Source organism: Phanerochaete carnosa (assembly GCF_000300595.1).
Source record: "Phanerochaete carnosa HHB-10118-sp unplaced genomic scaffold PHACAscaffold_2, whole genome shotgun sequence".
Classification (NCBI taxonomy): Eukaryota; Fungi; Basidiomycota; class Agaricomycetes; order Polyporales; family Phanerochaetaceae; genus Phanerochaete; species Phanerochaete carnosa.
Window position 1 is genome coordinate 3828642 of NW_006767629.1, and position 23535 is coordinate 3852176.

A 23535-nucleotide genomic window follows, 5' to 3' on the forward strand; every position below is an offset into this window, starting at 1 on the left:
AGGCCGGGAACTCAGGTGCGCGCATCTACTCGCTCTCTGTCGATCGTTGTCTGAGAATTCATATAATAGCCTTTGGGTACCGTGCCGAGCCTCACAATATCCCGTTCATGTACGGCCTACCGTGTATCGTTGCGATGATGGGCTCCTTCGAGATGATGGTGACCGCTGGAGAAACAACCGAAGACTCGCAGTGCCGGCGTAACAAGACGGATACCGCTATAACGACCTACGAGAGGAAGACTAGCCTCGCCCAGTTTTGACTTTCTACTCGTTTCTGAAGGCCTACGAGCGATGTCAGACGGCGTACGAAAAGAATGGAAGAACAGGCTGAAGGACGACAAGATGTTGCACGATGAGGAATGTGGCATTGTCGCGTTGAAAAATAAAAATCACGAGAAAGCGCGTAGGCAACAGACCCACAGTGCATTCTTGCAAAGCGGCCCGAAACGTCGTACGTCTCTGGCTCTCAAGGCAACTTCCGCTTCTCACCGAGATTATAGGGTTGATGGGGACCACATTATTCACGAAGACGCAAGCCAAGAAGAGCTCCTCGTGCTTCTTCGCTCTATCACGCTCAAGGACGTGTCCTGGCTTCATTCCTTCATCAGCTCGAGGAAACACCGGCTTCGATTCAGCCCGCCATGCTCCAACGCATACCATTCTCCAGTTGCAGAGCGTCTCGCACAGCTATCCCGTCGATACTCTCACAGACATTGACAACACGATTCGAATATACTTGGCGGCTCTATGCGCAGAGAAGCGAAATGCACGACCCTTACAGGGCAGTCATCCGGGAGTGACGCCCATACGTATGTTCTACTTCGTTGGAGAGTAAGGCCACGAAGCTGCGCATTACCAACTGCCCCCTATCGTTCAGGTCGATGCGGTTTCGCAATGTCCGATGGAACCTCGTATGTCCGTCTGACTCTTAAAAAACCCGCAACTCTCACACAAATTTTAGGGCCGACAGAGGTGAGAAGAAGTCTCGCAAAAACTGCGACACAAGCCAGGAAGAACTCCTCGCGTTTCTGTCGCTCTACTACGCTCGCCACCACGCCCTAGCGTCATCCTTTCCCAGCCCAGGAAACACTGGCTCAGACTCGGCCAGAGAGACGCAAGCGGTTGAGATGAATACCCATTCGTCATTGCAAGAGCGTCTTCGACAACTATTATTCCCTCAATGTTCGCATGGTCTCCTCAGCATGGCCCAGATTTACTCGCCAGCGCTGCTCGTGGGCATCATGAAGCATATAACGATTCTCCCATGGCGGCCGTCCCAGAGCGACGGGTATATGTACGTCCATCCTTTGTTTGCGGATATGACCGTCTCGTATTCAATCTGCTCCGTTGGGCTGAATGCGCGGCAAGTCAGGTCAGGTCATACTTGGCGTGCTCGACGAACTAAACAAATCTCTACATTTTGGGGCTCTTAGGCCGCGCAGGTCCTTCGCTCTATATGCCCGCAGCCTGGAAGAACGTGGCAAATAGGCGATCGCGATCTGCTACACAAATATATCGCTGCTGGGCTCGATGTTTGCCTGCCCCAGGTGCCCTAGATCGTAAGCTCCTGCGACATACGTCCAAGCAGGGCCGCGCCTGTGGCGCCTGCTACAAATCTGTCTTCCTTGCGATAAGCACCGTGATCGAGCCAGCGACAACGCCAGCTCTCACTTCCCGGCCCGAGGCTTATGCCTTTCCCACTGCATCCGGACGTCCGCGCCCTTCTTAGCTGTCCTTCGTATCGAGCCGATCGCAAGACGACAGTGCTCTGAGGCCGACCCTCACCTACTTCCAATACCTGAACGCCTCCCGCGCGATAAGGCCCTGCTGGCGCGATCCCTCCGACTCCGCAATTTAGCCATAGCGGCACCAAGCCGTCTTACACACTTGACGACCCCGAGGAAGATGAGGAGAACGCAGAGGCGCCTGGCCAGCGCGACGTGAGCACAACGGACACGCCAGAGGGCCTTGCAGCGCCCAACACTCTACCGTCGGCGCCGACCCCTGCTATGGCCGGCACAGCTCAGAGGAGGAAATCGTATAGCGGCAGGAACGATTCTCGTTCCCCGCGGTTGCGCTTCGCACCACACCGGCGGCGACGAAAGCGAACGCCGCTGGCGAGGATGAGACCAAGTGCCGGTCACTATCGCTCGAGAGCCTCAAGACGAACGGCAATGAGCTCGAGTGGGCCGTCGCTTCACGATTGCGATAGTGTCGCCTTGGTGTTGTAGTAGCCCAAGACCCTCAGAATATCCGATCGACTAGACATGCGGGCTCGTGAGCCCTCGAGCGCCCATTCTGATTGATTCCTTATCGCATCTATTTCCGAGAGAGCGTAGTCTCGACTCTAAGCAACTGTAACAAGGACAGCCAGAAAGTCTTTAGTGTTATCAGGCTGCCACCACCGAGACAATGTCGCAGGGCGGTGCGCAAGAGCACCTTCGCCTGTCTATCAGAGTTTACGCCACGAAGGCACTCCATGACTCTATTCGTCGGCCCATCTTTGCCTCGGGCCTCCGGCTGCCTTTCCCTAGAGGCACCTGCGCACCCTGCATTGGACTCAGTGCAAATCGCTCGCTCGGAGTCATGTCTGACCACTCTATCGCCAAGGAGCGGCTCAGCCAAGTGCCATCTCTCTCGCTACGCGAAGCAGGTCGCACGAGCGCGGAGCGAGCATGGATCTACTGCCGCTCGCGCAAGCTCACCACGAAGTGACTGCGCATGGCTCTACACACCGACGTTACCGTACATGTTCGGCCGGAAGAAGCGCGAGACGATGCATCTGTTCAAGAATCATCACCTCGGCACCGGGCTGCTTTCTGTGGCAGGTACGAGTTTTCAAGTTGCAACGCTGAGTACGGCAGACGCGGTAAGTAAAGCAACTGTTACTATTGTTCGTCCACCGTCTGACTACCAAGCAGATATTCGATGCTATGTATCGAGATCCTGGCTAACGTGGCACCCTGCTGCGTGTGGACGATCCGCGGGCGAAGTTCGACGTGGATAGCCTAAGGCGACTAAAGCGTGGGTACAAATTTTTCGCGGTGAGTTCCTGGGTGCGTTATCACTGCGAGCCGCTGTCATCGAGCAAGAACTATTCTTTACTGTAAGTTCAATAATGCACTTGTCTGCGGCATTACGATTTTGTACGGCATTTGTACCTGGCACGATATGGGCCAGAGTAATTATGATGCTCCCCACGACGACGCGTGCTTGTCGTAGTATGTTCATTGGTAACGAGTGGGCCCAGTGCCGTGGATTCCGACGAAGTCATCCTGCACAAGACCACCGCTCGACAATGTGCTTCGGGGAAGCTTTCATGGCGTGCTACATGTACCGGCTACTTCTACAATCTAGCGGCGTAGGACATCACTCAGGCACGTCGAGTTGTGTACTAGAAGTCCATGCATATGATCAAACGAGAGTAGACAAGGATACTGAACATATGAGAAGCAGACATCAATCGACTGCTTCACTCTCGCCGAAATCGTGTCCAACGCTCAAATGCCTCTACGCTGTACGGTCCAGCTCTGCGCGGAAAATTTGCTCAGTGAGGTGCTAAGGAATTCTGCTTTCCAGTTCATACCTTTACTGCCCGTGCCACCTCTACATGTTCCTCGGTTAGATCAAATAGCGTCGGCTGCAAGTATCTCCCGTCTGGCAAATCTGGATCATGTTGAAGTGTAACGACCGGATGTGTGTGGCTGCTCACAACTCCCTCAACTTTGTCAGAGAGCATGCGGAAATTTTCTTCAGAGCAATTCCTCCCACAGAGGACCTGCAACTGCTGTAATTGTGGAAATGTGGGCAGAAGAGAAGTCATCATGGACCAATCACAAGAGTAGAAATATGGGAGTGGTTTGGAATCGAATGTAGTTATATTCGTATCAGCGAGAACGATTTGGCGTACAGACCAGACTTCATTGCCACCGGTGGAGGATGCTGACTTGATGACCTGGACTGAGACATATATGGTGCCTATTACTGGCGATTCCACGGACAGAGCACCAACGAATCTGTAAGTATCTTGGGAGATCAGATGAGTACAACAGTCTGGTACAGGGATGAGTCGAGCTCACCTGCAGCTGCCTCCTTGACATGATATTCTGAACTAAACACGCTGCCTCCCAAGAACGTCTGGATGAGCTCGATGATGGCCCACGTCTCTGCAGGGACTGCTGGCCCTGGCGTCCGACGCCTAGCAAACGAGTGTCGGGTGCTCGCGGCGGCAAGGATCCATGCGGGTACTGCCGTGTTGTTCGTGCAGCTCCGCATCATGACTGAGCGGATATGGTCGAAGCCGCCCGTGCAGACATTACTCGCGGTGTCAGCCGTTGTGAGTTGGTCATCTGACCATTTGACAATTGCGAAAGTAACATCTTTCAAGCAGGTAATATGTCCCAGTATGCGGAGTAAAATTCGGAGCGATGGGAAGCTGCAGTTGTTGAGTTCCAAGGATGTGATGCTCTGCAACGAACTCTTCAGAGCTGCGCTGTGCAATATGCGTCCGGGGTCGCCATGGAAGTTGTGCCCGACGTGGCGGCACGCCGGGAGGATACGGACAAGTGACATCCAGAGACGATGATCATGATGATTATGGTGGTCAAAGCGCAGCCAGGTAATATGTTCCCTAAGCCAAGCCGATAGCGGGGAGCGCACTATGCTATATAGCGTGCGACAGTACTCTTCACTTCTCAGCGAGAGCAAGGCGAAAGTGCGAGGACGAAAGTGCCGGCACCAGGCTTGCGAGATTAGGGAGAGCTTTGACGCAGCGGCTTTGTCGTCGGAGCTCGCCAGGAAGTCATAGATGTATTCACGCAGTTCGGTGGGGAGCCGCTCCCAAGAGCGGATGAACAGATGAAATGGCCAAGGTTCCTCGACTGAAGAAGCAGTATGAGTGCCAAATAGCCATGTATTCCTTCAGGATGATAACCCACCCCACGCACGATATCTTCTCAAGGTATCTCTCGAGGAGGCACTCGCGATCGTCCTCATGGGATGATCCCTGCTGCGCGAATCACTTGTTGTATGGGTAGGACTACGATATTGCTTCCTCCGGGACAGCAGACCTTCCGAAGAGGGTATATCCCAGGTACGAAAGATATTCCGGGATGATGAAGGTGCAAATCTTGCGTTAACGTTTCTGTAGATGCCAGCCGGGTATAAAGGCAGGAGACAGATCGAAACACAGCCTTTAGACTATAGCAGTCAAGAGTGCTTCGAGCACCAGCCGGCGGCGATGGCTGTTGCAATTCAAGAGGCAAAGTTATGGTGAGAACATTGCGCGGGGCAGGCGATGCTTGCACCGCGTTACGAGGGCGTGAAATCGATTCGGAAGACTGCGGGCGGATGGGGCGGCCATCTCCGAGATCGCTCTGGGCATTCCTGGGACAAAATTAGAGGGAAAGAAGAAAAAATCGCTCTAGTACTCTAGCGAGCCATTGGGGCCTGAGCTGAAGCTCTCGAGCTTCTCACTCACTACGCTCGCGAGCCCGTTCCGCTCAGTAGACTCAACCCTCCGCCGCGCGTGAGCGCTCAATACCAAATTCGCCATACCTGCGAGCTGTAGGTCGCGATCTGAGCTCTAATTACGCGTTATCTGAACTCCGTCTTCGCCTGAAAGCACAGTGGTTAGTCCGATTATTTTATGGGTGATTTATACGGCGCAAATAAGCGTACGGTTGAATATTCAATGCATATAGATACTCAATTCAGTCAAAATATCCCCCTCAGCCCACATCTCTTTCAAATTAATTTGATTTGAGGCTTAAAAAGAGAATAAACTCGTCGTAAGCAGCTCAAATGTTCAGCAGTGGGCGAACAGAGAGCAGGCTGAACCAAGAGCACTTGCCACTCAGGTTAGGGTTAACAGTATCACTCTACTATCGAGATCGCTTTTGGTGCGAGCAAGGTGGACCCGACCTCGCTCTTCTCTGTTCCCCCACGTCCACCATCAACAGGTCTCCTGTCCTACAGCAGATGTCTTCATACAGACTCTTTCAGGGGAAGACGAATCTGACATATCCTACACTTCGCCCAGAATGCTTTGCTCCTTGCATGTTGCCGCCTACGTACCACTGCGACGACACTCTCCTACACTCCCCGAGCTGAAGTACTACGATCATATCTCTCATAGAGCTTAAGAGGCGGCCAGACTTGTGCCTTTAGAGACATCATCCGGGAGAGAGTCGTTGCTCGGAAACATATTGTAAGGCCTATGGCTCAGGTGCGCATACACGCTCACTCAGTCGACTGCTGTTTGACAATCCACAGAATGACGTCTTAAATGCAACGCTGAGCCTGATGATAGCCCACCCCGTAACAGTCTAATGCGCGCCTCGGCTGAGATGAGCACTCTCTAGGGCGATGATAGTCGTCCGTAGAGCAATCGAAGGCTCAAAGTACAGGCACAGCGGGAAGAACACTGTTGGGAGATCGCACGGTACACGTTGGAAGGCGATTGGATGCGCGTGATGTCAATCTCGAGCCTCGATCGGCTTCCGAGTGTCCACGAGCGGGGGCAGGAAGTATACGGGAAGAAAAACAATCAAATCTCGGGGACCACATGGTGTCGTGCGACGCTTAGCGTGACAAACGGTCTCCTGTCATTCAAGTTTATGCGACTTTATTATGTCCGGCAAAACCTCGTACGTCCATCCAGCTTTCGAAGCAACTTGCGCTTCTCACAGATATTAGGGCCGATGATGCATTTGATTTAGAGAAGATGCGACCCCATACTACCAGCAGCATACCCTATCAGCGTATAGCGTCATGAGTACACACTATTACGCGCGATCATTGTACAAGCTCTCTAAGTATCTATGTACTCAGTCCTGAGAAATTCAGTTGATGCCTATTCTTGAACACCACGTCCTGCCCGAAGTATCCAGCAAAACCCCGCCAGTCTGGCGGAACCCAACACAACCGCGTCCGCCGGGACGGCGTCAAAGAGAAGACCCAGCCGTCCTCGATGTAGTATATAGGCCAGGTGCGACGCGGAAGCCAAGGAAGCAGTGTTGTCGCCTGCGCGTCCGCATCGACAGGGATCCATAGCTGAACAAGTCGTGTATCATTGCCGACAAAGACTCCGGAGCCGTCGGGGGACAGGTGTAGGGCGCGGTACCAGGTATCTCTGTCAAGGCCAAGGAGACAAGTGCCAGATGTGATGTCCCAGAGTCGCGTGGTTGTGTCATAGGCGAACAAACTTGAAGAGGAAATAATGACGTCTCCAGCGGGGACAAAGGCGACCGACGATACTTCAGCATCGTGCCCCTTGAACTCCTGGAGCAACTCCCCTCTCTCTGCATTCCACACTAGGAGGTATCCATCATCGTCTCCAGACACAACATGCTCTCTGCTTGGAGAGAAGGCAACAGAGTGAAGTCGCCCACGTTGTGACTCATGTCCCCTACATGTCACCAGAGGTGCTCCGGAGGCGGCGTCCTAGATGATGACCGTGTGATCCAAGGAGCTCGTGGCGATAAATCTGCCATCCAGCGAGAAAGCGACGGAGATGACGGAGTCGCTGTGTCCGACAAACTTGCGAATGAGCTTGACTGTCGCGACATCCCAGAGACAAGTAGGATGCTCTCCAGGGCTTTCGAGTCGGAGGGCACCCTGTATGAGCAGGTAACGGCTATCGCACGAGAACATCGCCGATGAAGACTGGCCGCCGAAGCAGTGCGGCGCGTAGCTCAAGACACTGCTCCACATGAAGGTGTCCTCGAAATTAGAGGACCAGGACGCAAATCGAAGGTACAGCCCGCTCTCCGAGTCAAGCTGCACACGCGACCTAGAAGGGACATCCCAGAGCGCCATCTTGTCACGAGATCCCTCTGATGCCACCGCCAATTTTTGTGCAAACGGGCCGCCATATCGAAGCATGTACAGCTTTTATTCTGAGCTACTCCTCTCCCTACTTAAATCCGAGCCACTTGAATGACGATATGAGCGACGCTACGAGTTCAAACTCCTATTTTTCACTATGTACGTGCAATATTTGACGTGGAGGCGGATTTATGTGCTTCCGCTTGAAGTGCGGCAGTAGGGGAAAGTCAATGAAGCTGGGGAGCATGCATGTGCGCATGCTTCCTCCCAGTCAACTGCTGTCTGAGATCTCAGTGAAGCGCTCGACTGCCTTCAGATTGTTCCCGGCCTTGGCAACGAAACAAGCATGGCCTTTCTTATTTTTATTTATTTATTTACTTTTCAGGTTCAAGTGAAGTTCTATTAACAACTGTATTGCCTCTTACGCATCCAGCATTTGAAGACAGCGGGCGAGGGAAGGAGTGACGCGCCTCGCCGAAGCCCAGTTTTGCTCCCGGGCCTGATCCCTCATCTCGAAAGCTCTCTTGCCCCAGGCGGAACCGGGTTGCATGGAACTGATGCGCTTCGCTTGGCGGACGCTTTACCGGCGGTTCGGAGCGCCTCATTGTCAGCGACGGACCAAGAGAGGACCTCTACATCTTGAAAAGTCGGCAAGGAGGCTCAAGTTTCTTCACCTCTCTCTAAGAGCCTTCGCCAGCTCGGCCTCACCGTAACACCAAGGTACGTATCCGAGATCAGCATGCATTTCTATGAGGCAATCAACAGGAACTTATCCTACACAGCATGCACCGGGATGTTCCTTCCCCTCGTGTACCGCCAGAGCTTATCCCCGGCGTGATCAGAAATCTCCACTCAGACAAGCCCACCTTGTCTGCTTGTGCACTGGTCTCTCAATACTGGTTTGAGCTCGCGCGCCCACTCTTGTTCAGAACGATCACCTACAGCTACCATTTCGAGCGCAATCCATCAAACTGGCCGCATCCTGAACATCCCTCGCCTCTCCTACCCCTTGCGTACTTTTTCGAGTCGCAGGCCGTCCTTTCCTCAATGGTCTACAATTTAGAACTCTTGATGGCAGGCTCCGGAACGACTCGCGACGGTCTTGACATCTTCGTTCGAATCTTGCGGTGCTTTCCCCACCTGCAATCGCTCAAACTCGCCGGCATACCATTTGATCCCATATATAAAAATCCTCGAAACGCAGTCAGCCTCCCTGTCATTCCACACTTGGGGGTATTGAAAATTGTCCACTCTGGTTACAGGGGAGATATGTATGCGACCCAGCTCGGTGATATTCCATATGTGCTATGCCTTTTCGGCGCAGTGCAGTCACTGGTATTTGGTAGCCGTATAGGCTGCAACACCCTCCTAAGCGAGTGGGAATGGTGGCAACCCGAACACTCCCTTCCCTGCCCACAAATCCATTCATTGGAGCTCAGCGACGCATTCGTGTTATCCGGGCCCACGCCCATCCCTGGCCTTGAGAATATTCGCGTCCTAAAACTTCATGTCGTAGACCAGGACGCACATAGGCCCGTGTCCGGGTGCGTGCGGCGATTCCTCAACAGGAACCACGAGAGCCTTCAAACCCTCCAGTTCATCATCAACCCCGTTGTCCCCAAATTCTCTGACCTCGATTTCATCGACTTCTCGCCCCTGAGGTCTCTCCGGTCCTTGGTATTTCCACTGCCAGCATGGTGTGGCAACTCGACTGACCAAAGACCCAGTCGGCGCTCTGGTATCACCGGCATTCATCACACGGCGTACACTTCTGTCGTGCGCGCGATCGCAACGTCGCCCCCTTCATCTCTGCAGACCGTCGTTGTCGAACTTTTCCTGTATGACCCGTCGTGCCATTGGGTAGAGTTTCCTCTGCGGGGTGCTCAGGATTTGGAGGAGCTTGAGGACGTGTGTGTGCACAAGGCGCTCCCCACGTTCGAAATTCGAGCAGGTCCGGGACATGTATTTTCTGAGCACGACAGGCTGCAGTTCAAGACAGCACTACCTATTCTTTCAGAGCGAGGGGTATTGCAATTGTTATAGGCTCTATAGAGGGTGAAAATGAGGTTGCAGAACTGTGTTCAACGTAGTACTTATTTTAATCAAGGATCTGCCATTTGAGGTCGCCGTCTCTAGAGTTCTAGCTGTCTTTTAAACTTAATATTGGATGGTAATACTCGTGCGAATAAAACCCATGGTGCAGTACCATCGGTTCTAAGTACATCGGACCACATCCAGGCGGCTTCGAAACTGCAGCGTGGGAAATGCTGCCCAAGAATGTTTCACTCGCATGAGGGTGGCAATGGTGTCCTCCGGACCAAGAAGGGGTTAAAGTCTCCAGAGGGTCCCGGGGTTGGGATTTCTGTGCCGTCTATGTTGTCGGCGCTCTCCGCACCTTCCGTGTTAGGTCAGACGTGACGTCTTGTAATGCGCGCGTCAGACTGGTGTGTTACATCTCGTGACACTCCGTCACGACCAAAGTTCCGCTTCGCTCACGCGTCTTGTTCACTCTGTCTCTGCTGTCTATAGCATCCATGTGCTCTCACAGGCTCTATGCAGTCTATATCATCTCTCCAGCTTACTTCATTTTCAAGATTCCGTCCTGCGTTGCAGAAAACGCCGGACTCTAGCTTAGGCGCCTATTTTACCCATATGAGACGAGCATTTATCTGATTACAATGTCTAGCCCTGTCGCGATATGTCATAAAAAACACTTCACACGCAACATATATATGTTCTTGGTATATTATAAATTTTATTTAGATTTTAGTGCTAGCTTCTGATCCAATAAATGAGTATCAAAAGCAGAGCACTTAGTTTACCGCAGAAAGGGAGCCAGCGACTCCATGATACGCCTGTCAGCCCATTAAGGCACTCTAACTACAGGTTAATAAACTCAGGCATTCTATGTCTCTCTTGTTGTGCGCAGCGTGAGGCATGGCCGTACAGCGTGCTCGATCGCCATCCTAGGTCTGAGGCCTGTGACATGTGACTGAGTGCTTATATGGGCGGCATGGACAGAGCGGACAGCATAGACGCCCTAGACGGCACAGAATTCCCAACTCCTGGACGTTCTCCAAGTCTCTTAGCCAGCTCGGACTCCCGGAACGTTTTCATACAGTATCAAGGCAAGGTATCCGCTATAATCGTCAATTTATGGCCGAAAACTTGAATTAATAAACCATTCTGCGTAAAATCAACTTTCTGGAATCGACGGCATGCACCGGCCTGCTCATTCCCCTCGACTTCCGCCAGAACCCATTCATCACATACTCAAAGACCTCGATAAACCCTCCCTCTCCGCCTGTGCATTAGTCTCTCGAGACTGGCTTGAGCTCACACGCCCGTACTTGTTCAGAAGGGTCGCCTCCGTTTACTACTTTCCAGGCAACTTGGAAGGGCGCTCGCTACCGTCTCTCGAGTCCATGGTGCTCCCACTGCCATTGTGGCGCGACACCTCGATCGACCAAGTGCCTGGACAGTCGACGTCCGACGGAATAGGCATCTATCGAGACACATACACTTCTATCGTGCGCGCGATCGCAACGTCGTCGTCGTCCCTGCAGACCGTCGTCTTGGAGTTATTCCTGTATGGCACACCATTCTATGTTCATCGGACAGGGTCTTTTCTGCGAGATTTCCGGTATCTAGAGGAGCTCGAAGAGGCATGCGTGCGCAAGGGAATCCGCGACCTCGAGATCCACGCCGGCCCGGGGCACGTATTTTCCGAACGCGACAGGCAGCGGTTTATGGGAGTGTTGCCTAAACTTTTGGCAAGAGAGGTGCTGCGATTGCTGTATTAGACCAGGCGGGGGGGGGGGGGGGGGGGCGGAAAGTAGGCCGTGTAAAGCTGTATAGTATGATGCGCTCGGTTAGAATAAGGACACATTTTGATGCAACGAAGTCATTATCTCTGGGGTTGCAATCTTCTTCTAGAGCTGGATTTGATTAGTAGCACTTGTATGAATACGATCATCGCCAGGGCAATATGACTGATTACCAGCTTCGATCCTGCAACATTGACGTAAAATTACTGTGGAGGTTCAGTGTCTAAACGTGGTATGCTATACGAAACGCGCCACGTCCGTCCTCCATAAACAAGGCATCCTTTTCGCAAAATATTGTTGTATACTGCTAGACAACTCAGAAAGTTCCCTCGGGTCATGGCAGAATTGCACACTCGTCAGGCCTCTGTTAGCGCAGCGCGCAAGCACGTCGTCCAGGGTACTCCAGTCCGTCTGTAGCATCTCCAGTTGGATATGCTGATGCGTCTCGACCGGCGTGAGGTCAAGCTGAAGGTCGAATGTGACACGCCGCAGCGCCGGTGGGCACGACGCAAGGAAGCCCGTGATAAACGCGTATGCAGACGCGCCAAAGTACGGGCGCCCGATCGCGACGGCGCCCGGGGCCACTAGCAGGTTCGCCGCACCGTAGAACGGCACGGCAATAGAGACGGACTCGAGGCGTGGACAGGTCGCAAGCGCGAGCTCGTGCAAGCACCGCACAGTTGGGCCCTTCTCGTCAATGCGCGGGACATGCAACGCAACGTGGCGCAAGCTTGCGCGCGCGAGGTTCAGCAAGCGCAGCCCGTATGCGACGTCCTCGAGTGGGAGCAGTGGTAGGGCGAGACATTCGAGGTTCGACCACGTCGCGAGCAGCGGTATACTCCGCAAGAGCCTCGATGCATAGGGAGGAATGGTGAGGGAGCGGACCTGCGTCGTGATACGGGACGCGAGCGATGGGTGGCCGGTCGGGGGAGAGGTGAACGCGCCGAAGTCAAGATGGTCGATGCGTTTGAAGATGCTGAGCAGATGCAGTACGTCGCCGAAGCATCCGATGCCGTCTTGTGTGCGGCAGTGTCTCGTGAACTTGAGAGCCTCGAGATGCTCAATGACTGGTGCAGTGCACAGCGGATCCGTGTCGAATACCGGACCAAGAGGCTCAAGGAGAAAGTTTTTCAGCTCGAGTGTGCGCAGTCGAGGGAGTTGGCACAGAAGCTCGATCAACGTTTGCCACGAGTACGAGGTCGGCCTAAATCGCCCCGGCAGCATCGCATGAGCATGGAGCGCAAAATTCCAGAGCCTATTCTCAACATTGAAGACTAAGTGACGAATAAGCACGCGGATTTCCGGCTTTGACGATAAGAAGTCCAAAAAGCGCTTGAGGCGACAGGGTGCGTCTTCACGCCACTGCAATTCGCGCAGGCGGAGCGTAGCGAAGGTGACGGACTCAAATAGACACGGTCTTGAGAGCTCAAGCCAGTCGCGGCATACAAGCGTGCACGCTGCAAGCGATAGCTTGTCCGCTTCACGCAGTATGAGAGTGATGAGTTCCACTGGTAGTTGCCGAGCCTGGGGAAAGCTGCTTGGACCACCCACGTCCTCGATTCTGTCATTCATGGTGAGCGAGTTTCAGAAGTGTTTGGAATTCTTTGACTTACTGCTCGTCTCCTATGTCGATCCATTCTGTATCAGAATGAAAACGGAGCATCTTTCTGGGTGTGTGCGCCTCTGAAACAGCCCCCGCAGTGTTGGAGATGACCGTTGAAGAAAGAGTACACCGTCCGGCTATATACGGCTTGCCCCGGAGCGCCTGTCTTGACAGAACTGATCTATACCCTGATGGGAGTTTCAGCCATTCCATCTCACCCACTTCCCGCAGTTGAAAATGCAGCGTTTGTCTGTATTGCAGCACAAAATGTCCCATATGGGAAGCTAGGGTTTTATAAGGCGTATGCTACGGCCCAGACAAAGCCGCGTCGACAGTCCGTCGCACCCAGTCTAGCAGGCTCTCACCAGCCTTTCCGGCGACAGTGTACCGATCGACCAAGGCCGCCGGCCGCCGTTCCGAGCTCTCTAATTTGGTCGCCGTACAGACTACACCAGAGTTCTCCGCAAATGTAACCTGAAAGGTCCTAGCAGGAGATTGAGCCAACGTGGTAGCACGCAAACGAGAAAGGGAATAACTTACAAGACACGTCCTTCCCAGCGCCCAACCGTCCTGCCTGCGAGCAGGTCGACGAACCACGTCCCATGCACGACCTCGCACATCTCTGATCCAACGTCGCATATGCGGCCCAGCAGACACCGGCTCACCTCGTCGAAGAGTAGCTGCGTCAGATGCGTGATGGACGCGACAGTGAGCGTCGCCTGCGGAAGGTGCGCCGTAAGCGAGGACGGCGATACGTAGGTGAAGCGCAGCGTGTGCCTGTCAGTCGTATCAGAATCAGCTTTCGCCGTTCGTAACCAGCAAGTGCAGGACGACAGCCTCACCGGTGATCGATGCGCAAGTGCGTCTCGCCGCCGAGTGTCTGCGGCCCGTCCGTCTTTGTGAGCATCGCGACGAGCTGCTCGCCATTCTCGCCGACCCTGTTCGCACGCAGCCTCACGGGCACACCCGCCGCCGCGAGACCGTCGGCCATTTTGCCGACCTCGACATGCACGCGGTCGCAGAAGACGCGGTACTGCAGCAGCTCGACGATCGGCAGCAAAAGTGGTGGGGGGTTCACGGGCTGCTGCTGCTGCTGTGGTGGGGCGTTGCGCAGCGCATTCGTGCGTCCGATGCGGTGCTGTTTGATGAAGTTGTGGGCGCGAAGAAGCAGGACGTGTAGCGTAGCAAAAATCAGGTCACAGACGGCGTCTTGAGCGCTCGTGCCCTCCCGCTCGTTCGCGACGTTTTCGCTATCGACCTGCCAGATCTATCAGTGGCGGGTTCTGGGTGGAAGATGGAAGACCAGACGCACTAATTCAAATCTTAATTCTGTTGCTTGTGCGGCCTCTATCGCGATAAGCCGTTCTGAGACCCGTGCAGATGCCGTTGGGAGATTGCTGGCTTCTCGTATCAAAGCGGCAAATATTTCTTGTTGGACGACTTCGGCTTGCGCAGCGCGTAGCGATTCTTCCAGCTGCGCCTCGTCGAACAGTCGAGGGGTGTTCTTTGTTATTCGACGTGAGCCGTCTATTGTAAGAATGATAGACACTTGCAAACGCGTGTACTGTCTCAATGGGTACTCCAATGTGCCGGGCTTGCTGTCGAATGTTGGTAGCCGACCTATAGCCCTTCTTCGGAACACAACAGAGGCTTGGGCAGGTGTCAGAGAAGACTCAAGAATTTCAAATATAACTCACATTCTTCCAAGCTGAACGAGACAAGGAAGTCCTTGGACGTCTTGTCTGTACCCCTTCCTGTCGCGGTCCCAAACGGGAGCGGTGCCGGTATGAGCCCCCAATTTCCCCTCCGGATCTTCAACGCGTCGAGCCAATACCGCTCGCTGAGGCTGCGGCTCTTTTCCACACTCCCCGCGGCGATCTTGAGTAAATCTGCAGCTTTCCGTAGTGCGAGGTCCTTGCCCCCAATGACCAGCTGGGTGTTGAACGCCTGTACAGACTGGATGGACGGTGGCTTTGAGACAATGCTAGCGTTCAGCGTCGATGGTTTTTGAGGTGGTGCAGTGGGCTGTGGTATGCCTGGGATTTGCGGCGGAGGAGCTGTGGCAAGTAGAAGAGACAAGAGGTCTCTGGCCTGGCTCATCTCACCAAGGGCTGTACTGGACTTAGTGAATCTTTCTCAGGTCCTCGATAAATGACAGCCTTATACTCACTGTAGCTGAGGCATGATGTCCATGCGCATCCTGAAGAGCTCCTCCGGTGTCATGGGCTGTATCTGCACGTCGCCCGCCTCGTCCTTCGGCTTCTCCTCGCTGGCCTCGTCCTTGGCGGCTTCAATGCCATTATGATATCTTTCAAAAAAGTCCACGCCGCGCTCCAGGAATATGCGCCTTAGGTTTTCGCCAATCTTCGAGATTGGATCTTCCGGACTGTGACGCGCCGCGCACGCTCAGCTGCAAGACCGATGAGAGATCGTAACTACACTCACGGTTCGAAGACCTGCTGGCCTTCAGAGGTGATGTCCAAGAGAATCGGGATAAGCTTCCCCTCGTCGTCCTTGTAAGGCTGCTCGAGTGAGAGCTCCAGCTTCTTCCACTCTGGTTCCTCCATGGCGTATCTGGTAAAGCGGTGTCGTGTTGACGGAAGTGGCCGGTACAAAGCAGACGCGAGGCGAGGCTCTAGCTCCGAAAATGCACGAGACTTAATGGTGCATATGTTCGCGGGAGAAGCGTTCAGCGTAGGGATGACACGAGGACGATGCTGGTGACAGTGATGAAACCTGGACTTCTCGCACAGCGCTTGTGCGGCGTCGCGATTGATGGCGCATCAATGCGCCTTTCGTACCACCGAGCGAGACACTATACAGCTCCGTACAGCTGTTCATGTCGTCTCAGAATCACAGTCAGAGTAGATTAAAATATTTTCAAAGTATCTAAGACCACGTTATATCCCCCTGATAGATCTTTTCCTTTGAGCCGATCCCATTTAGCGAACATGACGGCGAGCCAGAACTATGGTGAAACGCGACCGTTAGTGGCGAGTACGATACACGGGGCACGCGATGACGACTGCTCCCGCGCCGCCGTCGTCCTGGAGGCAGGACACAATATGTTCCGTAATTATCAGACCTGCTGTGCAAGCGGACCAGCTCCAAGACAAGCTTCATTCTGAGTGGGGTAGTGCTACCACGAAAGATCTACAGAATAGACATCAATGGCCACCTGACAGTAAACGCAGCGGTTCACGTCTGCACAAGACTGGTATAAAGACTCGTCGAGGCCTTAAGTCTGCCAGCGACCGTTCGCTAGTACCTGCCTCTCGGCAACATCCGCACGCTGAAAATCTGAAAGGGATACGACCCGATGGAACCCAGTCGGAATTCCTTGCTTTGAGACCTTCAATTTTAAAGTCTAGAGCCCGAGAAGAATGACCAGTATGACCGGCTTGCTCCGGCTCTGGGGCTCGCAGAAGGTCGAGGCAGGTGCGCGGTTGCGGCGAGGCAGCGGCGAGAAGGCACATGAACACAGGACGGTATGCTTTCTCCCCGAGTGCGAAGATGTGGTGACGTACCAGATGTGGCAGTGATAGGCCCGTGGCATTCGAGCGACTTAAGGGCGACCATGCATTAATACGCAAGGCACCCGGCGTTCATAGACCCTACGAGCTTGGAAGATAGCTTGGAATAGCAGTCGTCCGCGATATAAATTCAGACATGCGCCCCTCAAATGAAGTTGTTCATCTTACTAGCGATAGTACATGCTGCGCCGCCCTCGTTGCGGATATTCAAAACTGATTATGAATGTGGAGTATGAAGACCACCGAAAGGGTGCGTGATGATATAAGCGGCGCATATGTCGACTTACTGAACAGCGTTGACCCCGGAGGTCTCGTCTTATTCCGCTCTAGTTTCCTGCGTCCCACTGCGTCGGATCGGTCCAACTAGTCACCGGCGAGCAGAGCAAGCGCTGAGCAGTAGCGATGTTCGCAACATTCGGGTCAGTATGCAACAGAATTCGGACATTGCAAAATGGTAGCGAACAGCGTGTACTGGACAGGAGCAAGGATATCGGACATAGCAGCAACGGCATCGGGACGAAGAATGGCAGCGGGCGCCAGAATCGGCGCTTACGTAATGGGAGAATCCGATTGGTCAGCGCCTATGCAGGACTTCCTCACCTTGAATTTGGCCGCCATGAGAGTCGCTGGGTCTGACTCTTTCCGTCTCCCTTCATCTCTGCTTAAAGCTATTTAAAATATCCCTACGCTCCTCGTCTCATCCGCCTATATCCCTCCTTGTTGATGCGACCTCTCTGACCCATCCCAGCTGCTGATACCGCCACCATGGTCAAACCGACTCCGCACACATCCCCGCAGTCCACTCCTGAGGCTGCCCACGTCGGCGCGAGGAGAAAGATTGAGGAGGATGAGACCAGCAATGGTCGTGCCTCCAAGAAGGCAAGGACGCGCGTCAGGTGTGTATCTTTGCGTGTTCTGCTATCTCGCTTTGAGGGGCCGCATTCGCCTGGGTGGGATGGCGCATCGCATGGATGATCTGCTGGAGCAAAGTGAGTACACTAATGCAGACTTTTCTCATTCCTTCACATATCCTAACAGTTTTTCCTCAGTAAAGACGCTCTCTACGAACGCCGAGCCCATATCCGATGACTCAGGACTTAGTCCTACTGCCCCCCTTAAGGCGGTCAATGCCAGCGAGATCGTGGCGCTAGAAGGACAATTGTCACACACGTAGTGATCTCTCGCGGTCCCAGATGGTCTGATCTCCATCCGTCCAAGCAACTACGATGCGAAAAGCAGCGATATCATGCCGCTGAACCTCGCACGCCAGGCTCATGCCATAGCCCCTCGCGCCAATCATTATCTCAATCTTATATCACCAGAGACTAGAGCTGATTTTTTGACATCGTTTCTACAGCTACTCGTGCGGGGAGTGTCATCGCAGAAAACAGAAGGTGATTTCTTTCACTGCCTATCTTGTATGCCCTGTGACTAACGCTTTCCTCATGTAGTGCGACCGACAAGTACCATGCTCACATGTAAATCCATCCTCTTTAAACTGTACTTGCGGATGAATAGCTTGCGCACTTTGAGACGCGGTCGAAGAATATCATGGTGCGCGCCTCCGGCACTCGGGATCATGTCATTAGCCGCCCCGTCTCAAAGTGACTTCTCCTCCTATTCCGCTCGACAACTCGTGTCGATCCGGTCCTGACTCCTCCTTCTCCACAGTGTATTGCCCGTAAAGTTCCTGAACTTTGCCAGCCGTATACTCCCGGGAAGTCCGACCAAGACCTCGCTGCCCGGCTATCACGCGTCGAGCAAGTCATCCAAGCTGCTCTTCCCCAGCACTGGAACGCGAGCCAATCCGGATATGATGCCAACAGTGTCGATGCACAAACTGCTGATGATGACAGAAACTCGCAAGCGGACGAGGAGGATATGGCTGCAGGCATCTACGACAGTGGTAGCTGGTTTGGGACTGCTGCGTCTGGGAGCGTAGCTGCTCCGGCGATGTTAGAAAGGGTGCGTCTCTGAACGATTGTTGTATGCGGGTTGACTAAACACTACCATGTCAGCTTCAACATATGGTCGAGTCGCCTCACACTAACGAGCCCGAGAATCACGGCAAGTCGCTCTCCATCGACCAGCTCCCTCCAGATATCTTCCAAGAAGACACGAAGACTCTGCTTGCTTCCGCGATCCCCACACCCGCCGAGAATCTCAAAGCGCTCGTACAAGAATGCGGTGTTGCCCCCCACAAGATCTCCGAGTTATTGCACGAATTGCCACCCCGCTCGCTGGCTGAGAAGCTTGTAGACCTCTACTTTAGCGCAAGGTCTGACGACTCTGATTCCTCCCCGGCTCGACCGCTGACTTGTCATATATCTTAGCAACTGGACGCGATATCCGGTTTCCGAGAAGAACTTCCGTGCAGGTTGTAACTCGTTATACAACGAGGGCGCCGCAATCAACCCCAACGAGTTCCGATTTCTTCCTCTTCTTTTCGTGATTCTGGCTATCTCGGTGCGATTGGCTCCCGAGCAGTTAGCAGGTGACGCAAGGACGCGCCGACTAACGTCGTCGCGCTATTACTGGTGTTGTAAGTTCCAGCACGTTTCATATACACGCATGCAGGCTGACGGCATACCTCAGCGCGGCGGTCGCTGCTAATAGCTGCAGCCATTCATACAGACTGTTTGGAGCTAGTGTTGACGCGCCTGTTGGTGAGTCACACACGCTTCGCAATGTTTTTGCCGAGTCCTGACGCTCATTGGTACCTGCAGAGCGCTCGATTCTTGCTGTTCGATCGCAAGATGACTGAATGCTGGAGTCAGCTCGGCGCGGCTGTGCGGACTGCGCAGGCTTTGGGTCTGCATCGCGACTGCGGCGGCCTGGTAAGCATCACGTCTATTGAAAATTTGTCTTATCTGATAATCTTCTTCAGCGGTTAAATCCATATCAAGTGGAACACCGGCGCAGAGTATGGTACGTGCTGCTGACAATACGTAAACCTCGACTTGGTAACAGTTTCGTAGGTCTTACTTGTACCATGCGGACCGGTCATATGCGCTTGTTCTAGGTCGCCCGATGGCTATCCAGGACGAGTACACCTCCACGCTACCCCCTGCTAACGTGGACGACGAGAATAACGTGATCACCAGAGGCCCGTTTCCGCTGAACCAGCCGACGCAGATGACCTACATCGTGCTCCGGCATACTCTCTCTGGCATCATGGGTCGCATGGTGCATCACTTTCAGAGAGTCAACGGTCCCAGACACTACGCCGAGGTTTTGCAGCTTGACGACGAGCTTGTGAAATTCATTACCTCTTTGCCACCGCACTACAGTTTCGACCCCGACACTTCTTTGGACGAAAGCCACTATTACATCCCTGCACATCGCTTCCTACTTGTGACGGAAGTCCTCTTCGTACGAATTACCCTACATCGACCGTATCTCCTCCGTCGGCTCGGCTCAGACAAGTACTTGCGGTCGCGACAGGCCTGCTTCGATTGTGCAATGAAGGACTACCAGTTCCGTCGTAAGTTCTTGACGACCAGTGGTATCAAGGACGTCCGCGACCCTGTCACCAGCGCGTATCGCGAGTTCCAAGCCGCGATGATTAGCGGAATCTACTTGGTCTTGTACCCGAAGGGCAAGGACGCGGAGATGATGCACATGGTTTTGGACGCCTTCATCGACGATCACGACCGCGATCAGGACAACACCACGAAGCGGGAACTGAAGATCATCCAGTTCCTCAGGACCAAAGCGCAGCTCATTGCGAAGGGCTCGCCAAGGCCCGACGATGCCCCTGTTTCTCTTACCGCGTCGCCTCAGCAGATGAACGACCGCCCACACAACGAGGCACAGCTGCTGCTTCAGCTATCATCACCGCGCGGCTATCCGATCGGCGCCTCGCATGTGGCTGGCCCACAGTTCGCGAACGGCACCTCGCCAACGATCCCGTCGTACCCGACGTCGCCGTACAGCGCGGCGCACCCCGCGGTGCAACACATCCAGCGCTCGGACAGCACGTCACATTCAGGCTCCGCGAGCCCGGGCCACGAGGACGAGACGGCAGCTCAATCGCTTCTCGACCAGTGGTGCAACGTTTTTACCGGCGCGCCGACCGTCGATGGCATGTCTGGCACGCAGAGCATCCCGTGGTCGACGTCGGGCGTCGGGGACTGGGTTGGGGCCACGGGGAGCGGGCCCTCGGGGAGCGTCGTCGGCCCTGGCGGGAACCCCCTACCGTCCGACGCAGACGGTTTGGACTGGAGCTATTGGGAGAGCCTTATCAATCAAATACGCAGTGGACCTGTGGCGTGATGGCGCTTCTGGCCCCTCGCGTAGGGATGATACGCAGGGGGGCGCGGCGGGGGGCAGGCGCATAATCGGTTCGTCTTTATTACATGGTGTGTACGCGACGTTCCTCCGATTCTCTAGAAATTCAGTTTCCCATTCCTGTAGTATTTACATGATTGCGTAATTTGTGAATAGTTAGTTTTGTTGCTCGTATTTGTGCCTCACCTTGATCTGCACGTTCTGTTTCGTCTCCCTCCTTCAGACTTTTACGTGTCTGGTATCCAGCTGACCCTGCAACCCTTCTGTGTGTCGAGCATGGATGTCTCGGATACCCACTGGACTTGTACCAAAGTGTAAGTGTGGAACACCACACAAGAGCTCCAGCGCCGTTTCAACAACAGTACGGGGATGTGTCTTTTCCGGTTCCAAATCACCTGCTAGCGAGGTGCAGGATAACGACATGCACGCTTTACATGGTGTACGAAGTTTGGTAACTCGGTTCGGTCACTTAACTAATGCCACGCATTTTTCAGATATATTGGTGCACTCCCCCTGTTCTGAGCCCCCTATCTTCCTCTGTTCGACCCCCTGGTTTCTCATCAGTGGCCCTTGCACATTATTTCCCTCGCTTCGAGTGAGTCACCCGCTCAGCCGACTTTCTTGGCTAACCACAAGGTATCGTAGGCAACAATGGAGGCAAACCAGGATCAGAGCAACTATGAACTGCCCCCCGAACTTACACTCATGATAATGCGCGTCATGGACAAACCTACCCTTGAGAAGAGCACGCTCGTGTGCCGCAACTGGCTCGCGCTTTCGCAGCCATTCCTCTTCGAGTCGATCGCGTACGGCTCGCACCCAGCGGACATCAATGAGCAGCAGCAGCAGCAGTCGCCTCCGCTAGAGGACCTCCTGGGCTTCTTCAGCGCATCGCCACACGTCTGCACGTATGTCTCAAAGCTCACGCTTAAGTTGCGCGAGAGCGATGCTTTCAGCAGTGATCCTAGAGCACGCTCCACGCTCCAAACCTTGGCCATGACCCTGCAATGTCTGCCTCGCTTGCGCGTGCTGGAGGTTGACAAGTTTCCCCTGGAATGCCGTCTGACGGGGGCCGAAATGCAGTTGGGCGGTGACGTGCCCGCTGTTGCGTGCCTCCCCATGCTCAAGATCGGCGGGTGGTATAGAGCGCCGACGGAGGACTGCCCGTCGGGTGTCGCGCGCTTTTTGACTCTGTTCGAAGAGATAGAACACCTCGTGCTCGGCACGTCGGTCGAGTTCCACAGCGACAATGTCTCGTCTCTTCTTCCCCCACCGTCCTTCCCGCGCGTGCGTTCCCTCACCCTCGAGAGCACAAACACGCTGCAAAGTCTGGCGTCTTCAATGCCTGTGACCGGCCTCGAAAGCCTCCAGCTGCCTGTCCTGACCCGCGAGCGCATCGGGGTGTGCCGCAAAGTCCTCGACGACGTCCGCGCGACCCTACGCCACCTCGAGCTGCAAGTGCACATCGCCTCGATCGGTTGGCCGCCCGCTGAGACAGACTATTCCTACCTCCGCGAGCTCGACCTCGGAGCCTTCCCGCTCCTAGACACCTTCACAGTCGTCCTGCCGGTGTTCGGCGTGTCGGAGGCCCGCCCCGTCGCCGCACATACCGCGCGTGACGGACTGTACGGCGGCGTACGTTTCTACGAGCCCGCATATTCCTTTGTCACAAGCCTATTCTCCGTGCTCCCGCCGCACATTCGCACATTCCGCCTCAAGCTGCACTACTTCTCGCTGGACCCGTACTACAGCCCCTTCCTACGCGAGTGGTGGGACTGGAGGGCGTACCCGATGCAAGAAGGATGGGAGAAGATGTACAACGTACTCGTCGGGCGAGTCAGGCAAGGTCTGCGCCACATAGAGTTCGGGGATGCGCTTGGGCAAGGCATCCCCGAGGCCGAACGGCAGGCCATCGCGAAGGCGATGCCTTTGCTATGGGAGGAAGGCGCCGCTTGTTTCGTGTAAATACCATCGAATCAGCTCCTCCGCTGAGGTGCGACTTTTCGAGTCAAAGGTTCAGAGTGATAGCAGGGCTATGAGAATACCGCATAAACGGCCGCCGTCGCGAGGCGACGACGGCCTAATTCGATTCCGCAGCGAGCGGGACGCTTTCCGTGTATGGCGCAACGATACAGAAAACACAGAACAGCAAGAAACATAGGGCGGGAACGGGAGGGAAAGCGCAAGAAAATGGACTCGAAGCCTAACGCAGATGGAGGTCAGACCTGGCGAGGCATGACAGAAATGCTAGCACGAACCTAACGCAGATGGAGGTCAGACGGGACGAGGCGTGCAGCCCCTGTCCCTCGCGGCTGCACCTATATACCCATCTGCGGTCAGGAGGATCCCAGTTAGGTACGCCCACTGCTGACAAAGCATCGGCGACGTACCTAACACTCCTGAGCAGGTCCGTGTTCGTCCGCTGTTGGACTCATCCTGCTGCGAGCAGGGGAAC

The 23535-nt window shown here is 54.4% G+C and overlaps 9 protein-coding genes across 9 annotated transcripts; 5 read left to right on the forward strand and 4 right to left on the reverse strand.

Moving 5' to 3' along the window:
* The first annotated feature begins 949 nt into the window (after positions 1-949).
* Positions 950-3218, forward strand: PHACADRAFT_170546 (uncharacterized protein). The gene is made up of 2 exons (XM_007392444.1): positions 950-2869; positions 2922-3218. The coding sequence occupies exons 1-2, from the start codon at positions 2480-2482 to the stop codon at positions 2952-2954; spliced, it is 423 nt and encodes a 140-aa protein (XP_007392506.1). The 5' UTR covers positions 950-2479; the 3' UTR covers positions 2955-3218.
* A 33-nt stretch (positions 3219-3251) lies between these two features.
* On the reverse strand, positions 3252-4572 carry PHACADRAFT_206173 (uncharacterized protein; the record flags this gene model as incomplete). The annotated part of the gene is made up of 2 exons (XM_007392445.1): positions 3252-4016; positions 4080-4572. 2 exons carry the CDS (start codon positions 4570-4572, stop codon positions 3982-3984), a joined length of 528 nt encoding a protein of 175 aa, XP_007392507.1. The 3' UTR covers positions 3252-3981.
* Positions 4573-7443: 2871 nt separating this feature from the next.
* Positions 7444-7818, reverse strand: PHACADRAFT_192353 (uncharacterized protein; the record flags this gene model as incomplete). Its single annotated transcript, XM_007392446.1, has 1 exon — positions 7444-7818. The coding sequence occupies one exon, from the start codon at positions 7816-7818 to the stop codon at positions 7444-7446; it is 375 nt and encodes a 124-aa protein (XP_007392508.1).
* A 792-nt stretch (positions 7819-8610) lies between these two features.
* PHACADRAFT_181878 (uncharacterized protein) lies at positions 8611-9942 on the forward strand (the record flags this gene model as incomplete). Its single annotated transcript, XM_007392447.1, has 1 exon — positions 8611-9942. The coding sequence occupies one exon, from the start codon at positions 8611-8613 to the stop codon at positions 9868-9870; it is 1260 nt and encodes a 419-aa protein (XP_007392509.1). The 3' UTR covers positions 9871-9942.
* A 968-nt stretch (positions 9943-10910) lies between these two features.
* On the forward strand, positions 10911-11818 carry PHACADRAFT_206175 (uncharacterized protein). The gene has a single exon (XM_007392448.1). The coding sequence runs from the start codon at positions 11046-11048 to the stop codon at positions 11628-11630; it is 585 nt and encodes a 194-aa protein (XP_007392510.1). The 5' UTR covers positions 10911-11045; the 3' UTR covers positions 11631-11818.
* Positions 11819-11854: 36 nt separating this feature from the next.
* On the reverse strand, positions 11855-13336 carry PHACADRAFT_250783 (uncharacterized protein). The gene is made up of 2 exons (XM_007392449.1): positions 13268-13336; positions 11855-13215 (listed from the first exon to the last, which is right to left on the reverse strand). Exon 2 carries the CDS (start codon positions 12876-12878, stop codon positions 11892-11894), a length of 987 nt encoding a protein of 328 aa, XP_007392511.1. The 5' UTR covers positions 12879-13215; positions 13268-13336; the 3' UTR covers positions 11855-11891.
* A 149-nt stretch (positions 13337-13485) lies between these two features.
* PHACADRAFT_250784 (uncharacterized protein) lies at positions 13486-15951 on the reverse strand. The gene is made up of 7 exons (XM_007392450.1): positions 15703-15951; positions 15428-15643; positions 14955-15373; positions 14570-14907; positions 14100-14515; positions 13798-14034; positions 13486-13741 (listed from the first exon to the last, which is right to left on the reverse strand). Exons 1-7 carry the CDS (start codon positions 15822-15824, stop codon positions 13564-13566), a joined length of 1926 nt encoding a protein of 641 aa, XP_007392512.1. The 5' UTR covers positions 15825-15951; the 3' UTR covers positions 13486-13563.
* Positions 15952-17435: 1484 nt separating this feature from the next.
* On the forward strand, positions 17436-21337 carry PHACADRAFT_250787 (uncharacterized protein). The gene is made up of 10 exons (XM_007392451.1): positions 17436-17686; positions 18148-18184; positions 18242-18268; positions 18462-18755; positions 18809-19068; positions 19124-19332; positions 19386-19456; positions 19517-19627; positions 19678-19718; positions 19769-21337. Exons 1-10 carry the CDS (start codon positions 17556-17558, stop codon positions 21063-21065), a joined length of 2478 nt encoding a protein of 825 aa, XP_007392513.1. The 5' UTR covers positions 17436-17555; the 3' UTR covers positions 21066-21337.
* Positions 21338-21731: 394 nt separating this feature from the next.
* PHACADRAFT_192358 (uncharacterized protein) lies at positions 21732-23045 on the forward strand (the record flags this gene model as incomplete). Its single annotated transcript, XM_007392452.1, has 1 exon — positions 21732-23045. The coding sequence occupies one exon, from the start codon at positions 21732-21734 to the stop codon at positions 23043-23045; it is 1314 nt and encodes a 437-aa protein (XP_007392514.1).
* Between the last annotated feature and the right edge of the window lie 490 nt (positions 23046-23535).

Excerpts from the sequence above, each read along its gene's own strand:
- PHACADRAFT_206175 (XM_007392448.1), top strand. The coding sequence starts at position 11,046 with ATGCACCGGCCTGCTCATTCCCCTCGACTTCCGCCAGAACCCATTCAT.
- PHACADRAFT_250787 (XM_007392451.1), top strand. The coding sequence starts at position 17,556 with ATGGTCAAACCGACTCCGCACACATCCCCGCAGTCCACTCCTGAGGCT. Across the intron at positions 17,687-18,147 it reads AAGGCAAGGACGCGCGTCAG|CTACTCGTGCGGGGAGTGTC; the intron begins GTGTGTATCTTT and ends TCGTTTCTACAG. Across the intron at positions 19,719-19,768 it reads GAACACCGGCGCAGAGTATG|GTCTTACTTGTACCATGCGG; the intron begins GTACGTGCTGCT and ends ACAGTTTCGTAG.
- PHACADRAFT_250784 (XM_007392450.1), bottom strand. The coding sequence starts at position 15,824 with ATGGAGGAACCAGAGTGGAAGAAGCTGGAGCTCTCACTCGAGCAGCCT. Across the intron at positions 14,908-14,954 it reads CTCGTTCAGCTTGGAAGAAT|CCTCTGTTGTGTTCCGAAGA; the intron begins GTGAGTTATATT and ends CACCTGCCCAAG. Across the intron at positions 14,516-14,569 it reads CAGAATTAAGATTTGAATTA|GTCGATAGCGAAAACGTCGC; the intron begins GTGCGTCTGGTC and ends TAGATCTGGCAG.
- PHACADRAFT_170546 (XM_007392444.1), top strand. The coding sequence starts at position 2,480 with ATGACTCTATTCGTCGGCCCATCTTTGCCTCGGGCCTCCGGCTGCCTT. Across the intron at positions 2,870-2,921 it reads CGCTGAGTACGGCAGACGCG|ATATTCGATGCTATGTATCG; the intron begins GTAAGTAAAGCA and ends ACTACCAAGCAG.
- PHACADRAFT_250783 (XM_007392449.1), bottom strand. The coding sequence starts at position 12,878 with ATGCTGCCGGGGCGATTTAGGCCGACCTCGTACTCGTGGCAAACGTTG.